The sequence below is a fragment of the Dendrobates tinctorius genome, unplaced genomic scaffold (genome assembly GCF_039654945.1).
Source record: "Dendrobates tinctorius isolate UK_male_01 unplaced genomic scaffold, ASM3965494v1 ptg000245l, whole genome shotgun sequence".
NCBI lineage: Eukaryota > Metazoa > Chordata > Amphibia > Anura > Dendrobatidae > Dendrobates > Dendrobates tinctorius.
The window spans coordinates 6,237,685-6,261,521 of record NW_027361912.1 but is presented as its reverse complement, the minus strand read 5'-3'; the positions used below and the strand labels follow the sequence as shown (position 1 = coordinate 6,261,521).

The following is a 23,837-nucleotide window of genomic DNA, read 5'->3' as shown; positions in this document are numbered from 1 at the left end:
TTAACCCCATATGTGCAGTAAACGCTCCACAAACCAGGCGTATATACCCACATCGCTACATTTAACCCAAAGAGCTCATGTCTGACGATCTCATTTAATATGTTACCTACATTATATTGATAATGATAATTAGCGTTTTGCTCGATAAATACAAACCGCATCATCGCCTACAACAATGTGAGCAGGCGTCTACAGTTACCTATCTCAATATATGTAATCAACATATGACACTCATACTTCGCAAAAAGATAGATATAAATCGCGTCACAACCTTTAATAATGTGAACAGGCGTCGATATGCAACTACCCCATCAAGTTCAAGGTATCTGCTCTCCCAAGATAGTCACTGTGAGGCAAATATGTACAGATATCTTACTTCTTTCTATCTTACGTAATAAAATGCTGTTTGCCTGTCGCCACCATTAGGGGGAGCTCTCTGTCATAACTTTGTAGCTCAAATTGAAAGGTATGCTGTGAGCTCCCTCTAGTGGCAGAATAAATAATTGTAACCCCTTAGCGACGTGATGTGTATATATCAGTCACGCGACAAGAGCAAATGTGTGGATCGTTCTCAACCCTTTAAGGTGACCTTTAGAGTAAAGTTGGCTGGGACAAGCCAGGCATTTGGTGGCTCTCCCCCAATACATGATGTCATGGAGAGTAAGAATCGAGCATTTCCGAATTTAATATGCCTTATCTCAGAGAAGATAAGCCGCCACCAATATTAAAAAAAACACATGCACGCTCAGCTAGACCGAGTGTGCATGTGTATGTGTATGCAGAAATCAGGAGCACCGATTGGCTGATTTGACACCGGTCTTGTCTTTTGTTCTTCTGTAGTTTGAGAACGAGCTGATCACACGTCTGGACCAGGAGGTGGAAGGAGGACGAGGAGATCGGCAGTACAAGGAGCTCCTGGAGAAGCTGTGAGTTTCCGGCTGTGGAGTCCTTTGACGTGTGTGTAACCCCGCACGCTCCTTCTTCTTCCCTGACCGTGTCTGACGTTGGTTCCTCAGCTTGTTGGAGCACTGCAGGAAGCACAAGTATCTCTCCAGCTCTGGGGAAGTGTTCACCGTCCTGGTGAGCAGCCTGCTGGAGAACCTGCTGGATTACCGCACCATCGCCAACGACGAGAGCGAGGAGAACCGCATGAGCTGCACCGTCAACCTGCTGGTAGGACATTGACTTACAGGGTGGCCACCTGTTGGTGGCACTGGAGAGACAGGCACTTCCTCCCGGAGGAGAGCTCATTTGCATACTTTTTTCCCGGGAAGCTTTTTTTTAATTAATTAAATATCATAAAGAAAAAAAAAGTCAAAATGTAAAAAGGAAACTTGACATCAGGGGTTAATTGGATCTTACACTACAATCATTACACATACGTGTTTATACTTAACCCTTAGGTGTCTGCTCCCTAGTGACACATGTTTTCCTTTTTCTCTCATACAGAACTTTTATAAAGAGAAGAAGAGGGAGGATATTTACATCAGGTACATGTGCCCTGTATATACTGCGGCTCCGCTGTACAGCCCATGCTATAGCTTACATTGCTCTGCAGGTACGTGTACAAACTGAGAGATCTGCACCTCAGCAAGGAGAACTACACGGAGGCGGCGTACACCCTGCTCCTCCATGCTGAGCTGCTGCAGGTGAGAGCCCTCCACGATCAGTGCCGCCACGTGACCTGCGCTGCTGGTAATAATCATGCTGCTTTGTCACCACCTAGTGGTCCGATAAGCCATGCGCTCCTCACTTACTGCAACGAGACAGCTACACAGTGTACACCCAGCAGGAGCTAAAGGAACGGCTATATCTGGAGATTATATCCTTCTTTGATAAGGGCAAGGTGGGTCATTCTCTTCCTGACTGTGTCATACCCTATAACGTGCACTGCTGCTTTGCCCCTGCTTGTAACGCTTCTCTTCTGTCTGATACAGATGTGGGAACAGGCGATCATACGCAGCAAGGAGCTTATAGATATGTACGAAAATCAGATCTTCCACTACGAGCCGCTCAGCGTCTTGCTGGTAATGACCGCACTGGAGCTTGCACTCTCCATCAAGTGCCTCGCACCCCTCTTTAGGCGACCCTCACACCCTGTCAGGTGCCCCACACACACCATCAGGTACCCATCCCCTATCAGGTGCCCGGCACCCCCTGTCAGATAACCTTAACCCCTTCCTCAGGTGCCCCACTCTCCCCCCATTAGGTGCCCTGCACCCCTCTTTAGGTGCCCCTCACCCCCTGTCAGGTGCCCCACACCCACCATCAGGTACCCATCCCCTATCAGGTTCCCCGCACCCCGTCAGATAACCTTAACCCCCTCCTCAGGTGCCCCACTCTCCCCCATTAGGTGCCCCTCACCCCCCGTCAGGTGCCCCACACCCATCATCAGGTACCCATCCCCTATCAGGTGCCCCGCACCCCGTCAGATTACCTTAACCCCCTCCTCAGGTGCCCCACTCTCCCCCCCATTAGGTGCCCCTCACCCCCTGTCAGGTGCCCCACACCCACCATCAGGTACCCATCCCCTATCAGGTGCCTCGCACCCCCTGTCAGATAACCTTAACCCCCTCCTCAGGTGCCCCACTCTCCCCATTAGGTGCCCTTCACCCCCATTAGGTGCCCCTCACCCCACATTAGGTGCCCCCACCCCTCTTCAGATGCCCCACTCCCCCCATTAGGTGCCCCCACTTCCGACTAGTAACATGCAGAGAGACATAGAGAGAGAATACACTATTTATATATATATTTATACTACTTTTGTGACTTCTGCGTTTCCTAATGAAAAGTTTTAGAGCTTTTAATCCCATTTCAATATCTCCACTTGCTGCGAGTGAATAGTAACATTTACATTCAGAGGATAAAATCCATAAAGGAGGCTATTCCCAAGCTGGTAAGTTATCCCCCATCCATAAAATAGGGGATAACTTTCTGATTGTTGGTGTTTCAACCACTGGGACCCCGAGTGATCCGAGAACAGGGCTGTGGAACCAGGGAATCGGGCTCTGCTGGCTCACGACCGTCCTGTCAGCCAGACTGGAGACAAGCGGCTTCTGTCCTGGAGGACTCGAGCCGTCCTTGTTGATACGTTCTTCTCATTGGCTGCCAATACTACATCACTTGGCTGGAATCGAGTGATCAGCTGATGAGATGACCCCTTTAATCCTTTTCACAGCTGAGTTTGTCCCTGTGGTCGTGCCACCAGTGATCAGCCAGTTATTCCCTATTTTGTGGATAGGAAATAATTTTCTTTTTTGGAAATAACCCTTTAACACAAGCAATGTGGCAGCGGGTGGGTGACCACGTGACAGGTTCACATCACGTCCCGTGTAACCATTGACCTCTCTGCGTCCTTAGAATAAACAAGCCTGCTTTTACCAGAACATCATGCGCTCCTTGAGGTTACAGCCGGAGTACTTTGCGGTGGGATACTACGGCCAGGGATTCCCTTCCTTCTTACGGGTAAGCTCCGCGCCCCTCTTCCCCCATTATTCATCCATAGTCTCCTTACTCCTCTAAACTCCTCGCTCTCTCCCTCCTACAGAACAAGGTCTTTGTCTACCGAGGGAAGGAATACGAACGACTTGAAGATTTTAACCTTTGGCTTCTGACCCAGTTCCCGAACACAGAGAAGCTCTCGAGCAGCTCCCCGCCAGGAGATGACATCAGAACCTCACCCAAGCAGTGTATCCTACATCTGATGCCCCCTGGGGGTCCTCCACCATTCAGGATGTCATATGTTAGCCATAGTGAATGACTGCTATGGCGAGAGTCATTTACTATGGAGGACCCGAGCAGCCGATCAATTGCAATGCCTTATTTCACTTGTGATGTTGACAACGACCACTAGATGCAACACGACCTTCACATTGTGTGACCAAATACGCTGCATAGTCGTAAGCTCAATAGTGAAATTGTTTCCGCCTGCATCTGCCATAAGAGGGAGCTAGTGTAAACATTATTTTTTTTTCTCAAAGCTGTATGCGATAAAACTTCCCCTAGTGGTGGCAGCATGTAGCTACAATTTCATCATTTAAGGGCACTACTGGGGATTCGGACCTCTGTATCAGATTAGAAGGAGTGCTACCTCCTCTAATCCTCCTTCTGCTTTATTTCCTTAAGTAATTCTTCAGATGTGCAGTGTTTCAGTGTGAAGCCACTAATGAACCTCCCTCCTCGATATAAGGACAAGCTGGTGCCCGATCAGATCCTCAGGTGGGCTCTGGTTCCCTCCTACCGCAGACACAAGGAGCCCGTCCTGTAAGGATGTGGTGTATGCCCCTGGGGCCCTAGGTAACCAGTCTCCTTTCTTCTCCTTCAGTTACTATCGCTTCAACGAGGTGCACAGTTTTTCCTATTCCAGGCCGTTCCGAAAAGGAGAGAAAGATCCTGACAACGAATTTGCTGTAAGAACATTGGAATGCGTCATCCTTAGAAACCCATTATCTCTATTGACCGTGTCAGTAGAAGCAACACCCCCCTCCCAGGGAATGTCAGCCGGCATGCCCCCTCTATTGACCTGTGGCTGCCGGCGTTCTCCCTCTATTGAACTGTGGCGGCCTGCGTTCCCTCTCTATTGACCTGTGGCGGCCTGCTTTCCCCCGCTAATGACCTGTGGCAATCGGCTTGCCGCCTCTATTGACTGTGGCGGCTGGCATTCCCCTTCTATTGACCTGTGGCGATCGGCTTGCCTCCTCTATTGAACTGCTGTGTCCAGCGTGCCCCCTCTATTGACCTGTGGTGGCCGGCGTGCCCCCTCTATTGACCTGTGGTGGCCGGTGTGCCCCCTCTATTGACCTGTGGCGGCCAGCGTGCCCCCTTCTATTGACCTTTGGCGGCCGGCGCAGTCCCTTTATTAACCTGTGGTGGCCGGCATGGATCCTCTATTGACCTGTGGCGATCGGCTTGCCTCTTCCATTGGCCTGCATGCCCCTCTATTGACCTGTGGCGGATGGCGTGCCCCCTCTATTGACCTGTGGTGGCCGGCGTGCGCCGTCTATTGACCTGTGGTGGCCGGCGTGCCCCGTCTATTGACCTGTGGTGGCCGGTGTGCCCCCTCTATTGACCTGTGGCAGCCAGCGTGCCCCCTTCTATTGACCTTTGGCGGCCGGCGCAGTCCCTTTATTGACCTGTGGTGGCCGGCATGGATCCTCTATTGACCTGTGGCGATCGGCTTGCCTCTTCTATTGAACTGCGGTGGCCTGCATGCTCCTCTATTGACCTGTGGCGGATGGTGTGCCCTCTCTATTGACCTGTGGCGGCCGGCATGCCCCCTCTTTTGACTGTGGCGACCGATGTGCCCCCTCTATTGACCTGTGGCTGCCGTTGTGCCCCCTCTATTGACCTGTGGCGGCTGGTGTGCCCCCTCTATTGACTGTGGCGGCCGGTGTGCCCTCTCTTTTGACTGTGGCGGCCGATGTGCGCCCTCTATTGACCTGTGGCGGCTGGTATGCCCCCTCTATTGACCTGTGGCGGCCGGTGTGCCCCCTCTATTGACCTGTGGCGGCTGGTGTGCCCCCTCTATTGACTGTGGCGGCTGGTGTGCCCCCTCTATTGACTGTGGCGGCTGGTGTGCCCCCTCTATTGACTGTGGCGGCCGGCGTGCCCCCTCTATTAACTTTGACGGCCGGCGTGCCCAAGGCCGCACCTATCATGAGGCAACTTGAGTGGGTTGCTTCAGGCGGCGCCACCTGCTGATAAAAAGGGGGCGGCATCTGCGGGGGCCGTTCATTCAGATGCCCGCTTGTGCCTGCATTTGGCCGCTCTGCTCTCCCTGATGTCCTGCTCTCTCCTGCTGTGCTGGGGGAATATGCACTTACCGTTACAGGTGGGCGGCAGCTTTCACCCTCAGGATTAGGCAACTCAGAGGGGAGATATCCTGCAGCAGAACACTGGCCAATGAACGCTCTCATATCACTGACAGATGAGCTGATTGGCCAGTGCTCCTGTCCTCCTGCATGGCGCGTCTTTGAAATGAAGAAGTGAGAGCCAGGAAATAACATCAGCGGAGCCACCTGTGCTGGAAGATACGGAGGAGAAGCAGCTCCAATCCACAAGGTGACATCTCCTGCTGGGCAGTCCTGGCAGTGAGAGTGGGTGTGGGGCTCAGAGGCTGCCAGCAGGGGAAGCTGCACATGTACATCAACTCCCACCCCTGTAGCACAGAGGAGTCTGTGTCTCCATGTGTCTGTGTGGGTTGTGGTTGTGTCTCTCTGTGTGTCTGTGGGTTGTGGTTGTGTGGGTACTATATCTGTGTGGGTTGTCTCTCTGTGTGTGTCTGCGTGTGTGAGGGTTGGGTCTTTGTTGTGTGGTGTATGCGTTGTGCTCTCTATGTGGTGTATGGGTTGTGTGGGGTGTGTCTGGGTTGTGGTTTGTGTGTGTGGGTTGTGTGTCTGTGTGGGTACTATATCTGTGTGTGGGTTGTGTCTCTGTGGGTTGGGTCTTTGTTGTGTGGTGTATGGGTTGTGCTCTCTATGTGGTGTATGGGTTGTGTGTGTGGGTTGTGTCTGTGTGGGTTGTGTCTCTGTGAGTCTGTGGGTTGTACTGTCTGTGTGGGTAGTATCTGTGTGTGTGGGTTGTGTCTCTGTGGGTTGGGTCTGCGTGTGTGTGGGTTGTGTCTTTGTTGTGTGGTGTATGGGTTGTGTGTGGATTGTGTCTGTGTGGGGGTTGTGTCTCTCTGAGTTGGTTGTGTCTCTGTGTGGGTTGGGTCTATATGTGTGGGTTGTGTCTGTGTCTTTGTGTATAGGTTGTATCTCTGTGTGTTGTGTAGTGTGGGTTGTGTCTGTGGTGTGTCTGCTTGTGTGTGGGTTGTGTCTTTCTGTATTGTGTGATGTATGGGTTGTGCTCTCTGTGTAGTGTGTGGGTTGTCTATTGCGTGTTGGTGTGGGTTGTGTGTATTGGTTGTGTCTGTGTTGACTGTTTGTGGGTTGTATGCGTGTGTATCTGTGCAATTGTGTGTGTGGTTTGTGTCTGTGGGGAGGGTGTCTATGTGGGGGGATGTGTGATGTGTCTTTTTATGTGTGTGTGGGTTGTGTCTCTGTGTTGGTTGTGTGTCTCTCTGTGGGTTGTATCTGCATGTGTGTGGTTTGTGTTTCTCTGTGTTTGTGTATAGGTTGTATCTCTGTGTGTGTTGTGTCTGGTGTGTCAGCTTGTGTGTGGGTTGTGTCTCTGTGTTGGTTGTGTGTCTCTCTGTGGGTTGTATCTGCATGTGTGTGGTTTGTGTTTCTCTGTCTTTGTGTATAGGTTGTATCTCTGTGTTGTGTCTGGTGTGTCAGCTTGTGTGTGGGTTGTGTCTCTGTGTTGACTGTGTGGGTTGTGTTTATGCATGTGTGTGACTGGGTTGTATGTGTGTGGGTTGTGTTTGTGTCTCTGTGTGGGTTTTGTGTATGTGGGTTTTGTGTGTGGGGGGGTTGTGTCTTTTTGTGTCTGTGTGGGGGTTGTGTCTGTGTGGGCCGTGTGTATGGGTTGTGTCTCTCTGAGTTGTGTCTGCGTGTGTGTGGGTTGTGTCTCTGTGTATTTGTGAGTAGGTTGTGTCTGTGGTGTGTCTGTGTGTTGCATGTGGGTTGTGTCTCTGTGGTCTCTGGTGTGTGGGTTGTGTCTCTCTGTGGTGTATGGGTTGTGTCTCTCTGTGTGGTGTGTGGGTTGTCGTTGTGTCTCTGTGTTAACTGTGTGTGGTTTGTGTTTCTCTGTCTTTGTGTATAGGTTGTATCTCTGTGTGTTGTGTGTGTTGTGTCTGGTGTGTCAGCTTGTGTGTGGGTTGTGTCTCTGTGTTGACTGTGTGGGTTGTGTTTATGCGTGTGTGTGGGGGTTGTGTGACTGGGTTGTATGTGTGTGGGTTGTGTTTGTGTCTCTGTGTGGGTTTTGTGTATGTGGGTTTTGTGTGTGGGGGGGTTGTGTCTTTTTGTGTCTGTGTGGGGGTTGTGTCGGTGTGGGCCGTGTGTGTGGGTTGTGTCTCTCTGAGTTGTGTCTGCGTGTGTGTGGGTTGTGTCTCTGTGTATTTGTGAGTGTGGTGTGTCTGTGTGTTGCATGTGGGTTGTGTCTCTGTGGTCTCTGTGTGGTGTGTGGGTTGTGTCTCTCTGTGGTGTATGGGTTGTGTCTCTCTGTGTGGTGTGTGGGTTGTCGTTGTGTCTCTGTGTTAACTGTGTGTGGTTTGTGTTTCTCTGTCTTTGTGTATAGGTTGTATCTCTGTGTGTTGTGTGTGTTGTGTCTGGTGTGTCAGCTTGTGTGTGGGTTGTGTCTCTGTGTTGACTGTGTGGGTTGTGTTTATGCGTGTGTGTGGGGGTTGTGTGACTGGGTTGTATGTGTGTGGGTTGTGTTTGTGTCTCTGTGTGGGTTTTGTGTATGTGGGTTTTGTGTGTGGGGGGGTTGTGTCTTTTTGTGTCTGTGTGGGGGTTGTGTCGGTGTGGGCCGTGTGTGTGGGTTGTGTCTCTCTGAGTTGTGTCTGCGTGTGTGTGGGTTGTGTCTCTGTGTATTTGTGAGTGTGGTGTGTCTGTGTGTTGCATGTGGGTTGTGTCTCTGTGGTCTCTGTGTGGTGTGTGGGTGGTCTCTTGTGTGTGGGTTGTGTCTCTCTGTGGTGTATGGGTTGTGTCTCTCTGTGGTGTATGGGTTGTGTCTCTGTGTGGTGTGTGGGTTGTCGTGTCTCTGTGTTAACTGTGTGTGGGTTGTGTCTGTGTGTGTGTGTGGGGGGGTTGTGTGTGTGTGTGGGGGGTTGTGTGTGTGTGTGGGGGGGGTTGTGTCTGTGTGTTTAGATATATTTTGCGTATACTGAGTGTGTGTATATACAGCTGTCCTGCATGCATGTTCTGTGTATATGATGTGTACCTGCTGTGCATCTGTTATATAGCTTGTGTGTACGAAGACGGAGAACATGTATGATGTGTGTGACTGTATGATGTGTATGTAATGAACATGTGTTGTCCAGTATGTGTGTGCTGTATATAATGTAATTTAACCCCTTCACCACCTTTGACGTTCATATACGTCAAAAGTTGTATCCTTGTCTTTGATACAATATCACACGCTGGCAATACACTATATTGATGACTATGGGGCGCATTATGTTATATTGATGACTATGGGGAACATTATGTTATATGGAAGACTATGGATGGTGCATTATAATATATGGAGGACTGTATGAAGCCAATTATACTATATAGAAGTAATTATAAAATTTGGAGGGCTCTGTGGGGGGGGCATGATATTACTTGAAGGGCTGGGAGGAAGCCTTTATCCTTTATGGAGGGCTGTGTTGGGGCCATTACACTGTACGCTGGTCCTTTATACAGTATGGAGGGCTATGTGGGGCTCACAGTTGGGGATCATACTGTGGCGGGATAGTTGAGGGGGTCCTGTAAGGCCATCATACTGTGCGTGTGGAGTAATCACTGAGGGGTCATAGTGTTTGTGGGGCACCTTAGTTGGCATCATACTTTATGGGGCAATGAAAGGAATCTGGGGGCTTCAATAGGAGGAAAATTACTTTGCAACGGAAGCAAAGCTGTGAGATTTGTAGCTATGTGACCCAGACAGTTTTTTTTTTTTTTTTTGGAGGGGGAGCCATGAGAACTTCTGCTTTGGGGCCCCATGATCTCTTTGTGCGCCCTGGTGCAGGATGCATTGTCCCTTTCACATACGTCTCTGCTGCGGGGCTGAGTGCCCATAACTCACTCACCAGGTCCAATGCTGCCCCTCGGTACATGCAGGCATTCAGCCATGTTTCTTCTGAGCGTCGGTTGCGCTCAGCCCCATTCCCGCTCTCACATCCCTTACTCAACCCAGTAGGAAGGCCCCTGCTGTGAGCTCCGGACAGCCCTGTGAGCGGCGCTTGTGATTGGCTAAGCGTTTTGGGAGGAGGCGTGGTCTGTTGGGGAAGACTCGCCATTTTACCACCTTAGTGCAGTGGCGACTTGTTGATGCTCAGATTCCAGGTCATTGTATGTGGACAATGCTGCATGGTGGACATGTCTGACTAGTCAGTGCCAGGCAGCCGCCACATTGGAGCTGCCCAGAGTTTTGTAGGCGTGTGCCAGAGATAATACCGACTTTAAAAAATTTACTATGGGGGGGGCGTCGTTCTGCACTTCACCTCAGGCAGCACAGAGGCTAGGTACACCCCTGGGCGTGCCCCCTCTATTGACTGTGGCGGCCGCTGTGCCCCCTCTATTGACTGTGGCGGCCAGCGTGCCTCCTCTGTTGACTGTGGCGGCCGGCGTGCCTCCTCTGTTGACTGTGGCGGCCGGCGTGCCTCCTCTGTTGACTGTGGCGGCCGGCGTGCCTCCTCTGTTGACTGTGGCGGCCGGCGTGCCTCCTCTGTTGACTGTGGCGGCCGGCGTGCCTCCTCTGTTGACTGTGGCGGCCGGCGTGCCTCCTCTGTTGACTGTGGCGGCCGGCGTGCCTCCTCTGCTGACTGTGGCGGCCGGCGTGCCTCCTCTGCTGACTGTGGAGGCTGGTGTGCCCCCTCTATTGACTGTGGCGGCCGGCGTGCCTCCTCTGTTGACTGTGGTTGCTGGTGTGCCCCCTAAGTTAACTGTGGCGGCCGGCGTGCCTCCTCTGTTGACTGTGGCGGCCGGCGTGCCTCCTCTGCTGACTGTGGCGGCCGGCGTGCCTCCTCTGCTGACTGTGGAGGCTGGTGTGCCCCCTCTATTGACTGTGGCGGCCGGCGTGCCTCCTCTGTTGACTGTGGTTGCTGGTGTGCCCCCTAAGTTAACTGTGGCGGCCGGCGTGCCTCCTCTGTTGACTGTGGCGGCCGGCGTGCCTCCTCTGTTGACTGTGGCGGCCGGCGTGCCGCCTCTGTTGACTGTGGCGGCCGGCGTGCCTCCTCTGCTGACTGTGGCGGCTGGCGTGCCCCCTCTATTGACTGTGGCGGCCGGCGTGCCTCCTCTGTTGACTGTGGTTGCTGGTGTGCCCCCTAAGTTAACTGTGGCGGCCGGCGTGCCTCCTCTGACTGTGGCGGCCGGCGTGCCTCCTCTGACTGTGGCGGCCGGCGTGCCTCCTCTGTTGACTGTGGCGGCCGGCGTGCCTCCTCTGTTGACTGTGGCGGCCGGCGTGCCTCCTCTGTTGACTGTGGCGGCCGGCGTGCCTCCTCTGTTGACTGTGGCGGCCGGCGTGCCTCCTCTGTTGACTGTGGCGGCCGGCGTGCCTCCTCTGTTGACTGTGGCGGCCGGCGTGCCTCCTCTGCTGACTGTGGCGGCCGGTGTGCCTCCTCTATAGACTGTGACAGCTGGTGTGCCCCCTCTATTGACTGTGGCGGCCGGTGTGCCTCATTTGGGGGGTACCTTGGGCTGATATGATGTTTCTATCATCTGTTGGTATTCTCTGCTGACACATGAGCACCCGATTAACCCCTGCCCTGCCTGCCTCCTCCTTTACCCCACAGACCATGTGGATCGAGAGGACGACGTTCACCACCGCGTACAAGCTGCCCGGCATGCTGAAGTGGTTTGAAGTCAAACATTTGCACACAGTAAGGAGACGGACCTATATGTCCTCACATTACATTTTCTGCAAGGACCTAAAAAAATAATGTGCCATCTTGAAACCTTAATTCTTCACTATTTATCTGACATCTTGGTGTCAGTGAATGAGAAAATAGCTGTTTCCATTCACAGGCAGCAGACCTGTCCGTAGCTAACATGACAGCTTATGGGGTGGAAAAAATCCTCAGTATTTCAGATTGTAAATCAATGATCCGACACCGGAGGTGGAGGCTCTCAGTGCAGCTGATGCCGGCAGCCATGAGTCTAATGTTCCCACAGGAGGAGATCAGCCCATTACAGAACGCCATCGAGACCATGGAGCTGACAAATGAGAAGATCAGTCACCAGGTCCAGCAGCACCGCGCGGACCCCAGCCTTCCCCTGCACCCACTCTCAATGCTGCTCAATGGGATTGTGGACCCTGCCGTCATGGGCGGATTCTCCAACTATGAAAAGGTAGTTACAGCCATTACTATCCAGATCTATGCATCTTTCACCGATATCCGAGTGTGTACATTACTGATCCTGTACTGATCCTGAGTTACATCCTGTATTATACTCCAGAGCTGCACTCACTATTCTGCTGGTGCAGTCACTGTGTACATTACATTACTGATCCTGAGTTACATTCCATGTTATACTCCAGAGCTGCACTCACTATTCTGCTGGTGCAGTCACTGTGTACTTACATTGCATTACTGATCCTGAGTTACATCCTGTATTATACTCCAGAGCTGCAATCACTATTCTGCTGGTGCAGTCACTGTGTACATTACATTACTGATCCTGAGTTACATCCTATGTTATACTCCAGAGCTGCACTCACTGTTCTGCTGGTGCAGTCACTGTGTACATACATTACATTACTGATCCTGAGTTACATCCTGTGTTATACTCCAGAGCTGCACTCACTGTTATGCTGGTGCAGTCACTGTGTACATACATTACATTACTGATCCTGAGTTACATCCTGTATTATACTCCAGAGCTGCACTCACTATTCTGCTGGTGCAGTCACTGTGTACATACATTACATTACTGATCCTGAGTTACATCCTGTGTTATACTCCAGAGCTGCACTCACTGTTCTGCTGGTGCAGTCACTGTGTACATACATTGCATTACTGATCCTGAGTTACATCCTGTATTATACTCCAGAGCTGCACTCACTGTTCTGCTGGTGCAGTCACTGTGTACATACATTACATTACTGATCCTGAGTTACATCCTATGTTATACTTCAGGGCTGCACTCACTATTCTGCTGGTGCAGTCACTGTGTACATACATTACATTACTGATCCTGAGTTACATCCTGTGTTATACTCCAGAGCTGCACTCACTATTCTGCTGGTGCAGTCACTGTGTACATACATTACATTACTGATCCTGAGTTACATCCTGTGTTATACTCCAGAGCTGCACTCACTGTTCTGCTGGTGCACACATTACTTATCCTGTACATATCCTGGGTTATAGCATTTGAAAGATATATTCACATATACCAGACTTGTGGATTTCCTGCCCAGATTTGGAGATGGCAGGTCCATGGTCCCCCTCCGGTCTTTGTACACTGTCTTTTGTGTTGACCAGTTGCAGTGGTCAGATATAATGGGACATCAGTGCTAGTCGCTGTATACAGAGACTAACGGGGACCAGACCAGCAATATCACATGAGGTGAGAATATATAGAGATTTTTCATTGTAACTGATTAACCCCTGTGAATAACCCTGCAGCTTTTTCTGGTTTTGTTATGGAAATTTATAAGGGCAAATCTTTACAGGAGACCAAACTCTTATACTCCAGAGCTGAACTCGCTGTTCTGGTAATTATTATTAGCCTTAAGCTCATTAAACACATTCCAAACAGCCAATATAATGCAGCTGGACAAGTTCACGGCTTGGTTCTTAGAATGCAAATCACCAGAACAAGCTCATTATAATCTTCTGGGAGATGTCAGCTTAGAAACTTGCAGAATTGTGAATGCAGCTCTGGAGAACATTACAGGCTTTTAAATTGTGAGCACAGAAAAATAATGTATTTACAAAGTGACTCAGCGTTTTACGCAGATTATTTATTTTCTGTAAACTGGTTGTACTCCTGTCAGTCTTGAAATTCGGAGTGCCCTCGTATGTCCCCTCTGTCTTGTTTCTTCAGAAGCCCTTGTTGATTACACCTCCTCATCTCTCATAGGCTTTCTTTACGGAGCGCTACCTGCAAGAACATCCTGGAGACCAGGACAAGATTGAGCTCCTCAAACAGCTGATTGCTCTGCAGGTACGAGTCCAGGTGGTGTCAACAGTAGATGTTTCTACACAACTTGGGCTATGCTTTTTTGGGGTCATTTTATCACTTCTTCATTCTACTCACCGTATCATTCAATTTTTATTTCTCTTCTTCTGCTTTGTCTCCATCCAGATGCCTCTTCTGGCTCAAGGAATCAGGATCCATGGAGAGAAGTTGACCGAGAACCTCCGGCCTCTTCATGAAAGACTTGTGTCCTGTTTCCAGGACCTGAGGAGAAAGGTGGAAAAGCTGTATGGGACAATCACTTTGGTAAGAGCCCAGTAGGTTCGGGAATGTTGGAGAAACATCAGAATAAACCGTAATAGTCTAACACAACCATTCCTTTCTCTACTCCAGCCTTCCAGCCTCACAGACAGGAAGCTGAGCCGTGCCGGCTCTGTGGTTGTTCCATATATCACATCAGCCACTCTAAGAAGATTGTCCACTGTGTCGTCATCTTCTTCTTCAGGAAGTGGGAGCTCCAGACCGGGCTCGGAAGGGTAGATTTCTGTCTCTCTTTAGTAGAGAACATTGATTTGATTAGCTGACTGAGATGGTTTTAATGCAATTATTGGGACTCCAGAAAAATCTCCCAACATCTGCGCATGCGCTGCCTGCACAGAAGAGGATGCTGCTTTGAAAGCAGCCCCATGGGTAAATCACATAACCGCCAACATCTTAAACTTGGTCACAAAGACCAACATCATTTTGCTTTGCTATGGATAATAGGGGTCCTGCAGAATTGGGGAATTTACAGTTTTCTATGCCAAAACCCAACTTAAGCTAGGGCCTAATATCTGGCTGTTAAAAAGGTTTATAGTGGGGGGCGTGACCGGATGTGGAACTGAGCGGATGTGCGAGGCCCGAGCTCCCTAACCACCAGCTATCAAAAGCGGCCCAAAGCGCAGTGGAGTGACCGGAGGTGGGTTCAGATTGGGAGATAAGTGTAGTGGCGATACGGGAGAATGGCACGCAGCAGAAATGACGCGAGGAAGAAGGAAGGAGCAGGCGCCAGGCAGAGTCCCGGTCTTTGAAGCGACGGGCAGCCAGATCCAAGATGACGGCCGAAGCTCTCACCACGCGGCCGCCGGCAGGAGCAGCAGCACTATGTGGCAAAGCTCAGAGCTGCACACTGAAGTACACCATCAGCCCCACACTCCCAATAAAGCTGCAAGCTCCCTGACCGCACAGACCTACTCACCAGCGCTGCAGTCCCTGCTCCTCTCCCTTGCTAGAAGTGCTGGAGGTCCAGAGCCTGAAGACAGCTACCAAACACAGCCCTGACCACCCCCTCACACTCTCCTATTAAAGACTCCAATTCTGCCCCAGTCACTGTAGCCACACTCGATCCCTGCTGGGAGACCTGAAGCAAGCCATTCATACTGACATCACAACGGCTGTAAAGAAATTATGCAGATTGGCGACAGAACCTCAAACATAGAGGGGAAACTGGAAGAATATACTACGGCGCACAACCATCTAGTAGACGCGCATAATGAGGCGGATGAAGAAATCATGGCCTTCAAACTGAAGCTTGCAGTCTCAGAAGACCGATCCAGGCACAATAACCTACGCTTCAGATGAATCCCTGAGAGCGTGACAGTGGATGCACTAAAGGAGTTTCTAATGGACTTTTTTACAATCCTAGTGCCGTCGTCGGATCAGAGAGACCTGTTGATTGACAGGACGCACCGGATCCCCAAACCAAAGTCTGCTCCCAGCTCCGCACCACAAGACTTGATAGTCAGGCTGCACTTCTACCACTTCAGGGAGGCAGTGACCAGGGCAGCGACAGCAAAGCAAGAACTTCCAGAAAGATTCCGGAACATCCTAGTGTTCACCGACTTGTCTGCGACCACCCTGAATACGAGGCGGGAATTCTCATCCGCAACCAATATTCTGCGGGACAGCGATATCATCTACAAGCGGGGATATCCGGTGAAGCTCATCGTGACGAAGAACGGAGTCACTCACGAATATCCAGTTGGTTCACATAGAACCGGACTCTGAGTTGTACAAGTTGTACTTGTTGTTAATAACTTTAACCCCTTTGTTTCCCTTACTATTATCCTGTATTTGGTGACTTTTTTTTACCATTGTAATTGATGGTATTTCAAATTTCAAGTATTAATGTGAAAGGTCTAAATAGCCCCTTTAGAGGGAATCTGTCGCCCCTTTTTTCGAATATGAGCTGCTGGCACCGACATCAGGGGCTTATCTACAGCATTCTGTAATGCTCACCTCAATTGGGAGACAAGGGATAGACACCTGCATCGCCATCTAAACTATACTCTATGCTGATGAACCCGACATCACAAATTAGGGCATTGTCTATAAGCTACGACCAGGTAGGGACTGGGGCTGAAATTCAGTCCTGGCATTTGAAATCACACAGGCCCATGGTGTCCCCGTCCCCAAGAACCAGATGGGATATATTACTAATATTACCCTGGATGGAGGAAAGCAAGATTTACTACAAGACCAATATTTCTAATGATACCCGTGGCCTGCAGGGGTAAGTGATGGAGTCGGGTACTTTGTGCTCCGTCACAACTCGTAACAGAATGGGTGTCTTGAGAGCACCAATCCTGTTAACAACGTAGCAGCCAAGTGGCCCAGGACCAGACAAGCCCTTCTGGCATTTGCCAGAATTTCCAGATGGCCAGTCCGGCCCTGGCTACAACTGCATGTTGGAGAATACCCTGCCCTCACTAACTACATACCTGCAAAATTGGGGAAAAGACCTAAACTGCACATTCACACCGGATCAGTGGAGGGCATCCTTCTCAATTATTGGAAGCCAATCTATATGTACTAACCACATATATAATAATTTCCTTGCATTTTCTAAGTGGTATTTCACTCCCTATAGAATGTCCGGGATGTTCCGCGGCTCCCCAGACACGTGCTGGAGATGTGGCGACCCCGGCGCAGACATGTTACATATATGGTGGAGTTGCGGCAATACAGTTAGGTCCATATATATTTGGACAGAGACAACATTTTTCTTATTTTGGTTCTAGACATTACCACAATGAATTTTAAACAAAACAATTCAGATGCAGTTGAAGTTCAGACTTTCAGATTTCATTTGAGGGTATCCACATTAAAATTGGATGAAGGGTTTAGGAGTTTCAGCTCCTTAACATGCGCCACCCTGTTTTTAAAGGGACCAAAAGTAATTGGACAGATTAAATAATTGTAAATAAAATGTTCATTTCTAGTACTTTGTTGAAAACCCTTTGTTGGCAATGACTGCCTGAAGTCTTGAACTCATGGACATCACCAGACGCTGTGTTTCCTCCTTTTTGATGCTCTGCCAGGCCTTCACTGCGGTGGTTTTCAGTTGCTGTTTGTTTGTGGGCCTTTCTGTCTGAAGTTTAGTCTTTAACAAGTGAAATGCATGCTCAATTGGGTTGAGATCAGGTGACTGACTTGGCCATTCAAGAATATTCCACTTCTTTGCTTTAATAAACTCCTGGGTTGCTTTGGCTTTATGTTTAGGGTCATTGTCCATCTGTAGTATGAAACGACGACCAATCAGTTTGGCTGCATTTGGCTGGATCTGAGCACACAGTATGGCTCTGAATACCTCAGAATTCATTCGGCTGCTTCTGTCCTGTGTCACATCATCAATAAACACTAGTGACCCAGTGCCACTGGCAGCCATGCATGCCCAAGCCATCACACTGCCTCCGCCGTGTTTTACAGATGATGTGGTATGCTTTGGATCATGAGCTTTACCACGTCTTCGCCATACTTTTCTCTTTCAATCATTCTGGTAGAGGTTGATCTTGGTTTCATCTGTCCAAAGAATGTTCTTCCAGAACTGTGCTGGCTTTTTTAGATGTTTTTTTTAGCAAAGTCCAGTCTAGGCTTTTGATTCTTGATGCTTATGAGTGGCTTGCACCGTGCAGTGAACCCTCTGTATTTACTTTCATGCAGTCTTCTCTTTATGGTAGATTTGGATATTGATACGCCTACCTCCTGGAGAGTGTTGGTCACTTGGTTGGCTGTTGTGAAGGGGTTTCTCTTCACCCTGGAGACTATTCTGCGATCATCCACCACTGTTGTCTTCCAAGGGCGCCCAGGTCTTTTTGCATTGATGAGTTCGCCAGTGCTTTCTTTCTTTCTCAGGATGTACCAAACTGTAGATTTTGCCACTCCTAATGTTGTAGCAATTTCTCGGATGGGTTTTTTCTGTTTTTGCAGCTTAAGGATGGCTTGTTTCACCTGCATGGAGAGCTCCTTTGACCACTTGTTTCCTTCACAGCAAAACCTTCCAAATGCAAGCACCACACCTCAAATCAACTCCAGGCCTTTTATCTGCTTAATTGAGAATGACATAACGAAGGGATTGCCCACACCTGTCCATGAAATAGCCTTGGAGTCAATTGTCCAATTACTTTTGGTCCCTTTAAAAACAGGGTGGCACATGTTAAGGAGCTGAAACTCCTAAACCCTTCATCCAATTTTAATGTGGATACCCTCAAATGAAAGCTGAAAGTCTGAACTTCAACGGCATCTGAATGGTTTTGTTTAAAATTCATTGTGGTAATGTCTAGAACCCAAATTAGAAAAATGTTGTCCCTGTCCAAATATATACGGACCTAACTGTATTAGACGTCTGTGGGAAGCCATAAATCATCTAATATTCCAAATTTGTGGTATAACAGTGACTCTTAACGCACAGCAGGCGCTACTCGCTATTGATTTGGACTCGTTTCCCTATGAGTTCCGCACAGTGATTGTACACATTATTGTGGCAACAAGAATCAAAATCGCTAGTTACTGGAAAAACTCCAAATGCCCCTCATTGTCTGAGGTCGTTTCACTGATTAACGAGAATTGCCTATCAGAAAAAATAATTGCTACATCTAATAATAATATATCTCAATTTCATAAAAAAATGGAACAATTGGTTATCCTTTCGTTTAAATACTGTTGTCATGTAATTTTGTAGATTCGCATATAGAGAATGTGATTAGATAGTAAATGTAATGTCACCATTTCCCCTATCTTCTTCCCTTCCCTAACCCCCATAACAATGTGTTAATCATTAAGAATTTACTGTCAATATGATGTAATGCTTGACACATTTTGTAAATAAAAAAAATGGGTTTATAGTGGGGTAATATTACATTTTGATCTTGTATAGTTACCTAGGTTGAAAAAAGACTCAGGTCCATAATTTTTTCACACCTCCTAAAATAATGCTTGCTTTTGCAGCAGCTGCTTGACATTGAGTGCTGCATGAATCAGTGCTGATGATTGCCAGGTTGACATCTCCATATTTAAAGAATTCCCCACTTGTTCTTAGCTCACTTCCAGAACCGGTACCTCCTCGTCGTGGTTCCCTCATTTCCCGGCATGAAGACCCCAATGACAGAGACGATGGTGATATCAGACCGATGAAACTGAAGCGTAACGTCAGCCAATCTCAAACGATCACAGAGCGCCCGGGGGAAAGAGAGGTGAGAAGTGATGGGATTGTGTGGACAAGAGGTCTGTGTTGGGTCAATAGGAAGGACCATGGGTCATGTCAAATGTATTGCCTCCTTATCTACTTTATCTGCTCTGTTCTTCTGATGTGTTCCCAGAGTTTGTCTGCCAAAACAAGACCAAAGAGCCTTCAGCTTTCGGATAACCGTCTCACCCTCCACACCAGCTCTACAAATCCGGGAATAACACCTCTTATTCCTACCCCGATCACTCCGCAAACTCCAAGAACCCATAGTAAGTATAGGACTATCAGACTTTCATATTTTTTTAATTCTTAAATGTTAGCGTTTATTGAAATTTCTTTTAACTTTTATTTTTTTGTGCCCCCTACTCTTTAGTTAGCTGTTGGCCAAATGATGGTTCGGCTCTCAGCGATCTCTCTTGACTCCTCCATATACAGAAAACCTTGCTCCTCTTAGAGGAAAAAAAAGGATCGGCAGTCCAAAATAGGACAAGCCAGAACCTTTTATCCCCCACTCTCATCTTCGGGGAGCCCCATACACATTAGATTGTCTGAAAAATTCCTTGGGTATCAGTTTGGATGTGTATGGGGGGCGTTTTCAGCGGACTTATTACGCAGACAGTTCATAGTAGGTTCCCAGGGGTTTCTCAGTTACTGATCGTATCACCCAGAAACCCAATGACCTTATCAAAGGAGGGACTCCCCCATTGATCATGGCTGCCAAAATCGGAAAGTTATTTTGCCTATTGTAGCAGGAGTCGGGCTGTACAGGGCCTCTGAGAAAGACACCAGAGGGAGCTTTCTTCCTGGGGAAGAGCTATTTTGCTGAACTTCTTCCAGGAGGCATTACCTTAAAAACTCAGAAGAAGATTAAGCATAAACACCTTTTCCTTGGACTTGTTTGTTTTTTCTTGGTCTCTTCATTGAGGGATACAGAAACCATGGGTTAATATGCTCCCACCTGGAAGTTGACACTAAGAATACATCTTCGAAAAAAAGCTCACTCCTACCCACCAGGCTACACATGGACAGCCGATTCACAGTTACTTAGCTTAATGTCCTTCAGAGGCAGACATTAATCTGAGTAGTAGATCAGTCTTAGCCTTGATTAGGCTCACTCCTTTCTCCTTGGCTTGATTCTCCACTCTCCACCTTCATGAGAAGATTGATTTCCTTTCTTTAGGCACTTTACCTGTCATCTCCTAGAGAGATTCTCACAAAATCTGTCGTAGCCAGAGCTGTGCAGCTCTACCTGTCCCTTAGAGCTCTGTTCAGTCTTGTGGATGCCTTGTGGGTCATTGTGGGTCATCCATGTATACTCTGGTAGATGTCAAACCAGCACTTGGGCTACCATTCTACTCTGGTTTCAATCTGTCAGTGCAGAAGGTCGGGCTAAGCTAGGGTGCCCCTGCCAGGCTGTTTTGCCCCATAGGATAGAAGCCTCCTGGGTCTTGTCCGTCAAAGAGTCGGTTCTTCTATTCCATTGGGCTAAGGATATAGGTCTTACCAGAAGAATACTACAAGTGGCAGTTACACAGACTATAACCTGAGGGATTGCTATTCTTCCTTCTGCAGTACCGGTATTAGTTTTTCACCCCAGGGACCGCTTTGGGACTTCCCAGGGTTCCTGTGTCCCCCAATGAAGTCTACAAGAGAGATTTCACATTGTGTGCCAAAAGTCTTTATTTCGTCATGTAATTTATCATGCATTACTCGTACAGGTTTCCCATCACTATCTACGCATGGCGATGCTTCATTACAAATTATGGAGTTACCTCCTCCACCACCTCCTAAAAGTAGATCCAATGAGGGGAGTCAGCGACTTTCCACAGAGGTAAGTGACCATATGTTATTCCAGGTGACTGTATATTTCCATCGCACGATTGCTAGACAGATATTTCTACTTAACACTGTGTCCTTTCTGATCATTTCTAGATACCTCCACTATTGCCAAAAAGAGAAGAAGCAAAGCCACCAACACCTCCTCCGAAGGTTAGGCAGTCAAGTGTGATTCCTGAACCTGGATTGTGATGGGTCTTAGGACTGATCCAACTTTAGGCCGACCTTAACCCACGTGATGCCCCACCTGGCTTGGATATCGTGATGGACACTCTGTGGATCTCCACTGACCAATTTGGTGGCATTATCTTCTGGACCAATAGCCGGTCTATTGAGTGTGAGGTCTAAGCACATTGGGCAAGAGGATTTTATCCTATCGGAGAAAAGACTATTGAACGGGGAGGAATGTCCTCTCCTTGTAGACGGGTCGTCCTTCACGTCTATACTTGTTAATATTGTAATCAGAATTTGTACATATGGGACTATGTGTTATTGTAAAATCCTCAAACCATCTACGTCTCCTTCGTGTTTCCTTTCAGTCCATCACCTCACCTTTGTGCACAATTATTAGGCTATTTGTATTTTTGATGATTAATTTATTATTGAATAACTCCAGCGCTGTCGGTCAATCCAAAAGGTTAATAAAATTGAAACCTGAATATTTAAGAAAGTAAAAGTGAGGTTTTGTCTTTATTAGGAGAATTATCGATGTGCACAGAACGTTTGGGCAACTATTAGTGTGCGGGATTATTATGCAACTAAATGAAAAGCTAAAAAAAATAATCTCAATTGTTTTTTGGAATCTTTTAAAGTGAAAATAATAACCAAGAAACTAAAATGTGCAAAAATACATTTCTGACATTTCCACAAAAATATAAGTGACCAATATAGACATTTTTCTCTTTCAATAACAGCTCTAAGCTTCATTCATGGAGTCTATCAGTTTCTTCATCTGTTGATAATCCACATTTCCCTTACGTCCCTCCGGACAGCACCATGGAGGACGTCCTTCCTTGCCCTATAGTGGGACAGGATCAGAGAGAGGTTAAAAGGCCCCTCCCACCTCCACCCTCCAGTGTTTTTCCTGTCCCGGCAGGGGACGGTTGTATGAGAGGTTGCTCTTAGAGCCAAGATAGCCTGTGGACATTTATTGCTTTCCAATCCCCTGGCAGGTGGTCTGTGGCTGATTCCTCTCTGGGAGAGGTCCCTCAGACGTCATTCGTTGTACCAGACGGGATTGGGGGTCTCAGCCCTCTCTTTCCCGCTGTCAAGTGGACCGTGGCTGACACCTCTTGGAGAAGTTCCTCAGCCAGCCTGCATGATGGGCTCAGGGGGATCGTGCGGCGCGTCCAATCCTTCCCCCTGTCAAGGGACCCAGGGCCGACACTCCCCGGTGGGGAGTCCCTCTTCCCCAGAGACCAGTCGAGCGGACGTGCTCCTGGGTTGAGCCGCTCCTCCCGGTGGGAGGCTCTCGGCTCGGACGCCGGCCGGCATAACATGGCTAATTCCGGAAAACATGCGGTGGAGAAGGCCGCAGCGCCTCCGGCAACGTCAGCATAAGGTCGGCGTGCGTTCCACGGCAGAACGCGGAAGTGCAGAACGAGACAGGCAACAGCCTAGTTTCTTGGATCTCGTGGGGCACAGGAAAGGAAATCACTGGCAGTAATACAACATTCCTGACCGAACGCCACTTCCCTCCATGGTAGGCTCTCGGCGTTACCAGCTCCCCCTGTCTTTCTAGCAGGTGTGGAGCCAGCACAGGTGAGTGCACGCTGGAATGTTGTGTTCAGGGCCTGGCCTCTGGGTTAATACTAGCCTCATGCCTTGGTGCCAAAGCTGGGCCTAGAGCCTCATGTGCTGAGATATGCTCCACATATAAGCAGCTAGGCCTTGGACCTCTAGGCTATAGTAAGGCCATTTGTCCAAACTACATCTCATAATGGGACCTCAGTTAGTTGCAGACCAGGTCTGCACAGAGCCTTATGGCTGGACACATGGTGGAATGCAACACAGGGTCTCCAGGGAGTCTGCTCTCCACCTGAGTCTCATTAATTAGCTCTTTCAGGTGGAGCTGGTCTGACAATTGAGATATACTATTCAGAGCGAAGGTTTATCCGGATCTCTGATTGCTCTCTTGGAGGTAGCTGGGGACCTGGCCTCTTGTTTGGCACCTTCAAGCAGGGCCGTAATCTGTGCATCATATTACATCATAGGGGCATCGTTTTGTCTCTGTGCATCGTATCGCCGCTGAACATCGTATCGCTGTGCACGATATATGGCCGCTGTGCACGACATATGGCCGCTGTGCACGACATATGGCCGCTGTGCACGACATATGGCCGCTGTGCACGACATATGGCCGTTGTGCACGACATACACGGCCGTTGTGCACGACATACACGGCCGCTGGGCACGATACACGGCCGCTGGGCACGATACACGGCCGCTGGGCACGATACACTGCTGCCGTGCACGATGTGTTGCCGCCGTGCGCCATACGGCCGCCGTGCATCATACGGCCTCCGTGCATCATACGGCCTCTGTGCATCATTGTGCCTCATATTGCATCATTGTGCCTCATATTGCATCATTGTGCTTCATATTTCATCATTGTGCTTCATATTGCATCATTGTGCTTCATATTGCATCACTGTGCATCATATTGTATCATTGTGCATCATATTGTATCATTGTGCATCATATTGTATCATTGTGCATCATATTGTATCATTGTGCATCATATTGTATCATGGTGCATCATATTGTAT

The 23,837-nt window shown here is 48.9% G+C and overlaps 1 protein-coding gene across 1 annotated transcript in view; it reads left to right on the top strand.

The window, feature by feature from the left end:
- The window catches only part of DOCK5 (dedicator of cytokinesis 5), a 109,172-nt gene extending 87,592 nt beyond the window's left edge, over positions 1–21,580 (top strand). The window contains exons 34-52 of the mRNA XM_073557148.1: positions 841–926; positions 1,017–1,173; positions 1,450–1,490; positions 1,559–1,649; positions 1,727–1,846; positions 1,938–2,027; positions 3,361–3,465; positions 3,548–3,689; positions 4,137–4,218; positions 4,325–4,409; positions 11,381–11,467; positions 11,760–11,936; positions 13,674–13,757; positions 13,899–14,036; positions 14,124–14,266; positions 19,087–19,240; positions 19,367–19,502; positions 20,952–21,064; positions 21,166–21,580. Coding sequence (XP_073413249.1) covers positions 841–926; positions 1,017–1,173; positions 1,450–1,490; positions 1,559–1,649; positions 1,727–1,846; positions 1,938–2,027; positions 3,361–3,465; positions 3,548–3,689; positions 4,137–4,218; positions 4,325–4,409; positions 11,381–11,467; positions 11,760–11,936; positions 13,674–13,757; positions 13,899–14,036; positions 14,124–14,266; positions 19,087–19,240; positions 19,367–19,502; positions 20,952–21,064; positions 21,166–21,261 — 2,127 coding nt within the window. The 3' untranslated portion in view covers positions 21,262–21,580. The remainder of the gene's footprint in view (positions 1–840; positions 927–1,016; positions 1,174–1,449; positions 1,491–1,558; positions 1,650–1,726; positions 1,847–1,937; positions 2,028–3,360; positions 3,466–3,547; positions 3,690–4,136; positions 4,219–4,324; positions 4,410–11,380; positions 11,468–11,759; positions 11,937–13,673; positions 13,758–13,898; positions 14,037–14,123; positions 14,267–19,086; positions 19,241–19,366; positions 19,503–20,951; positions 21,065–21,165) is intronic.
- The last annotated feature ends 2,257 nt before the right edge of the window (positions 21,581–23,837 follow it).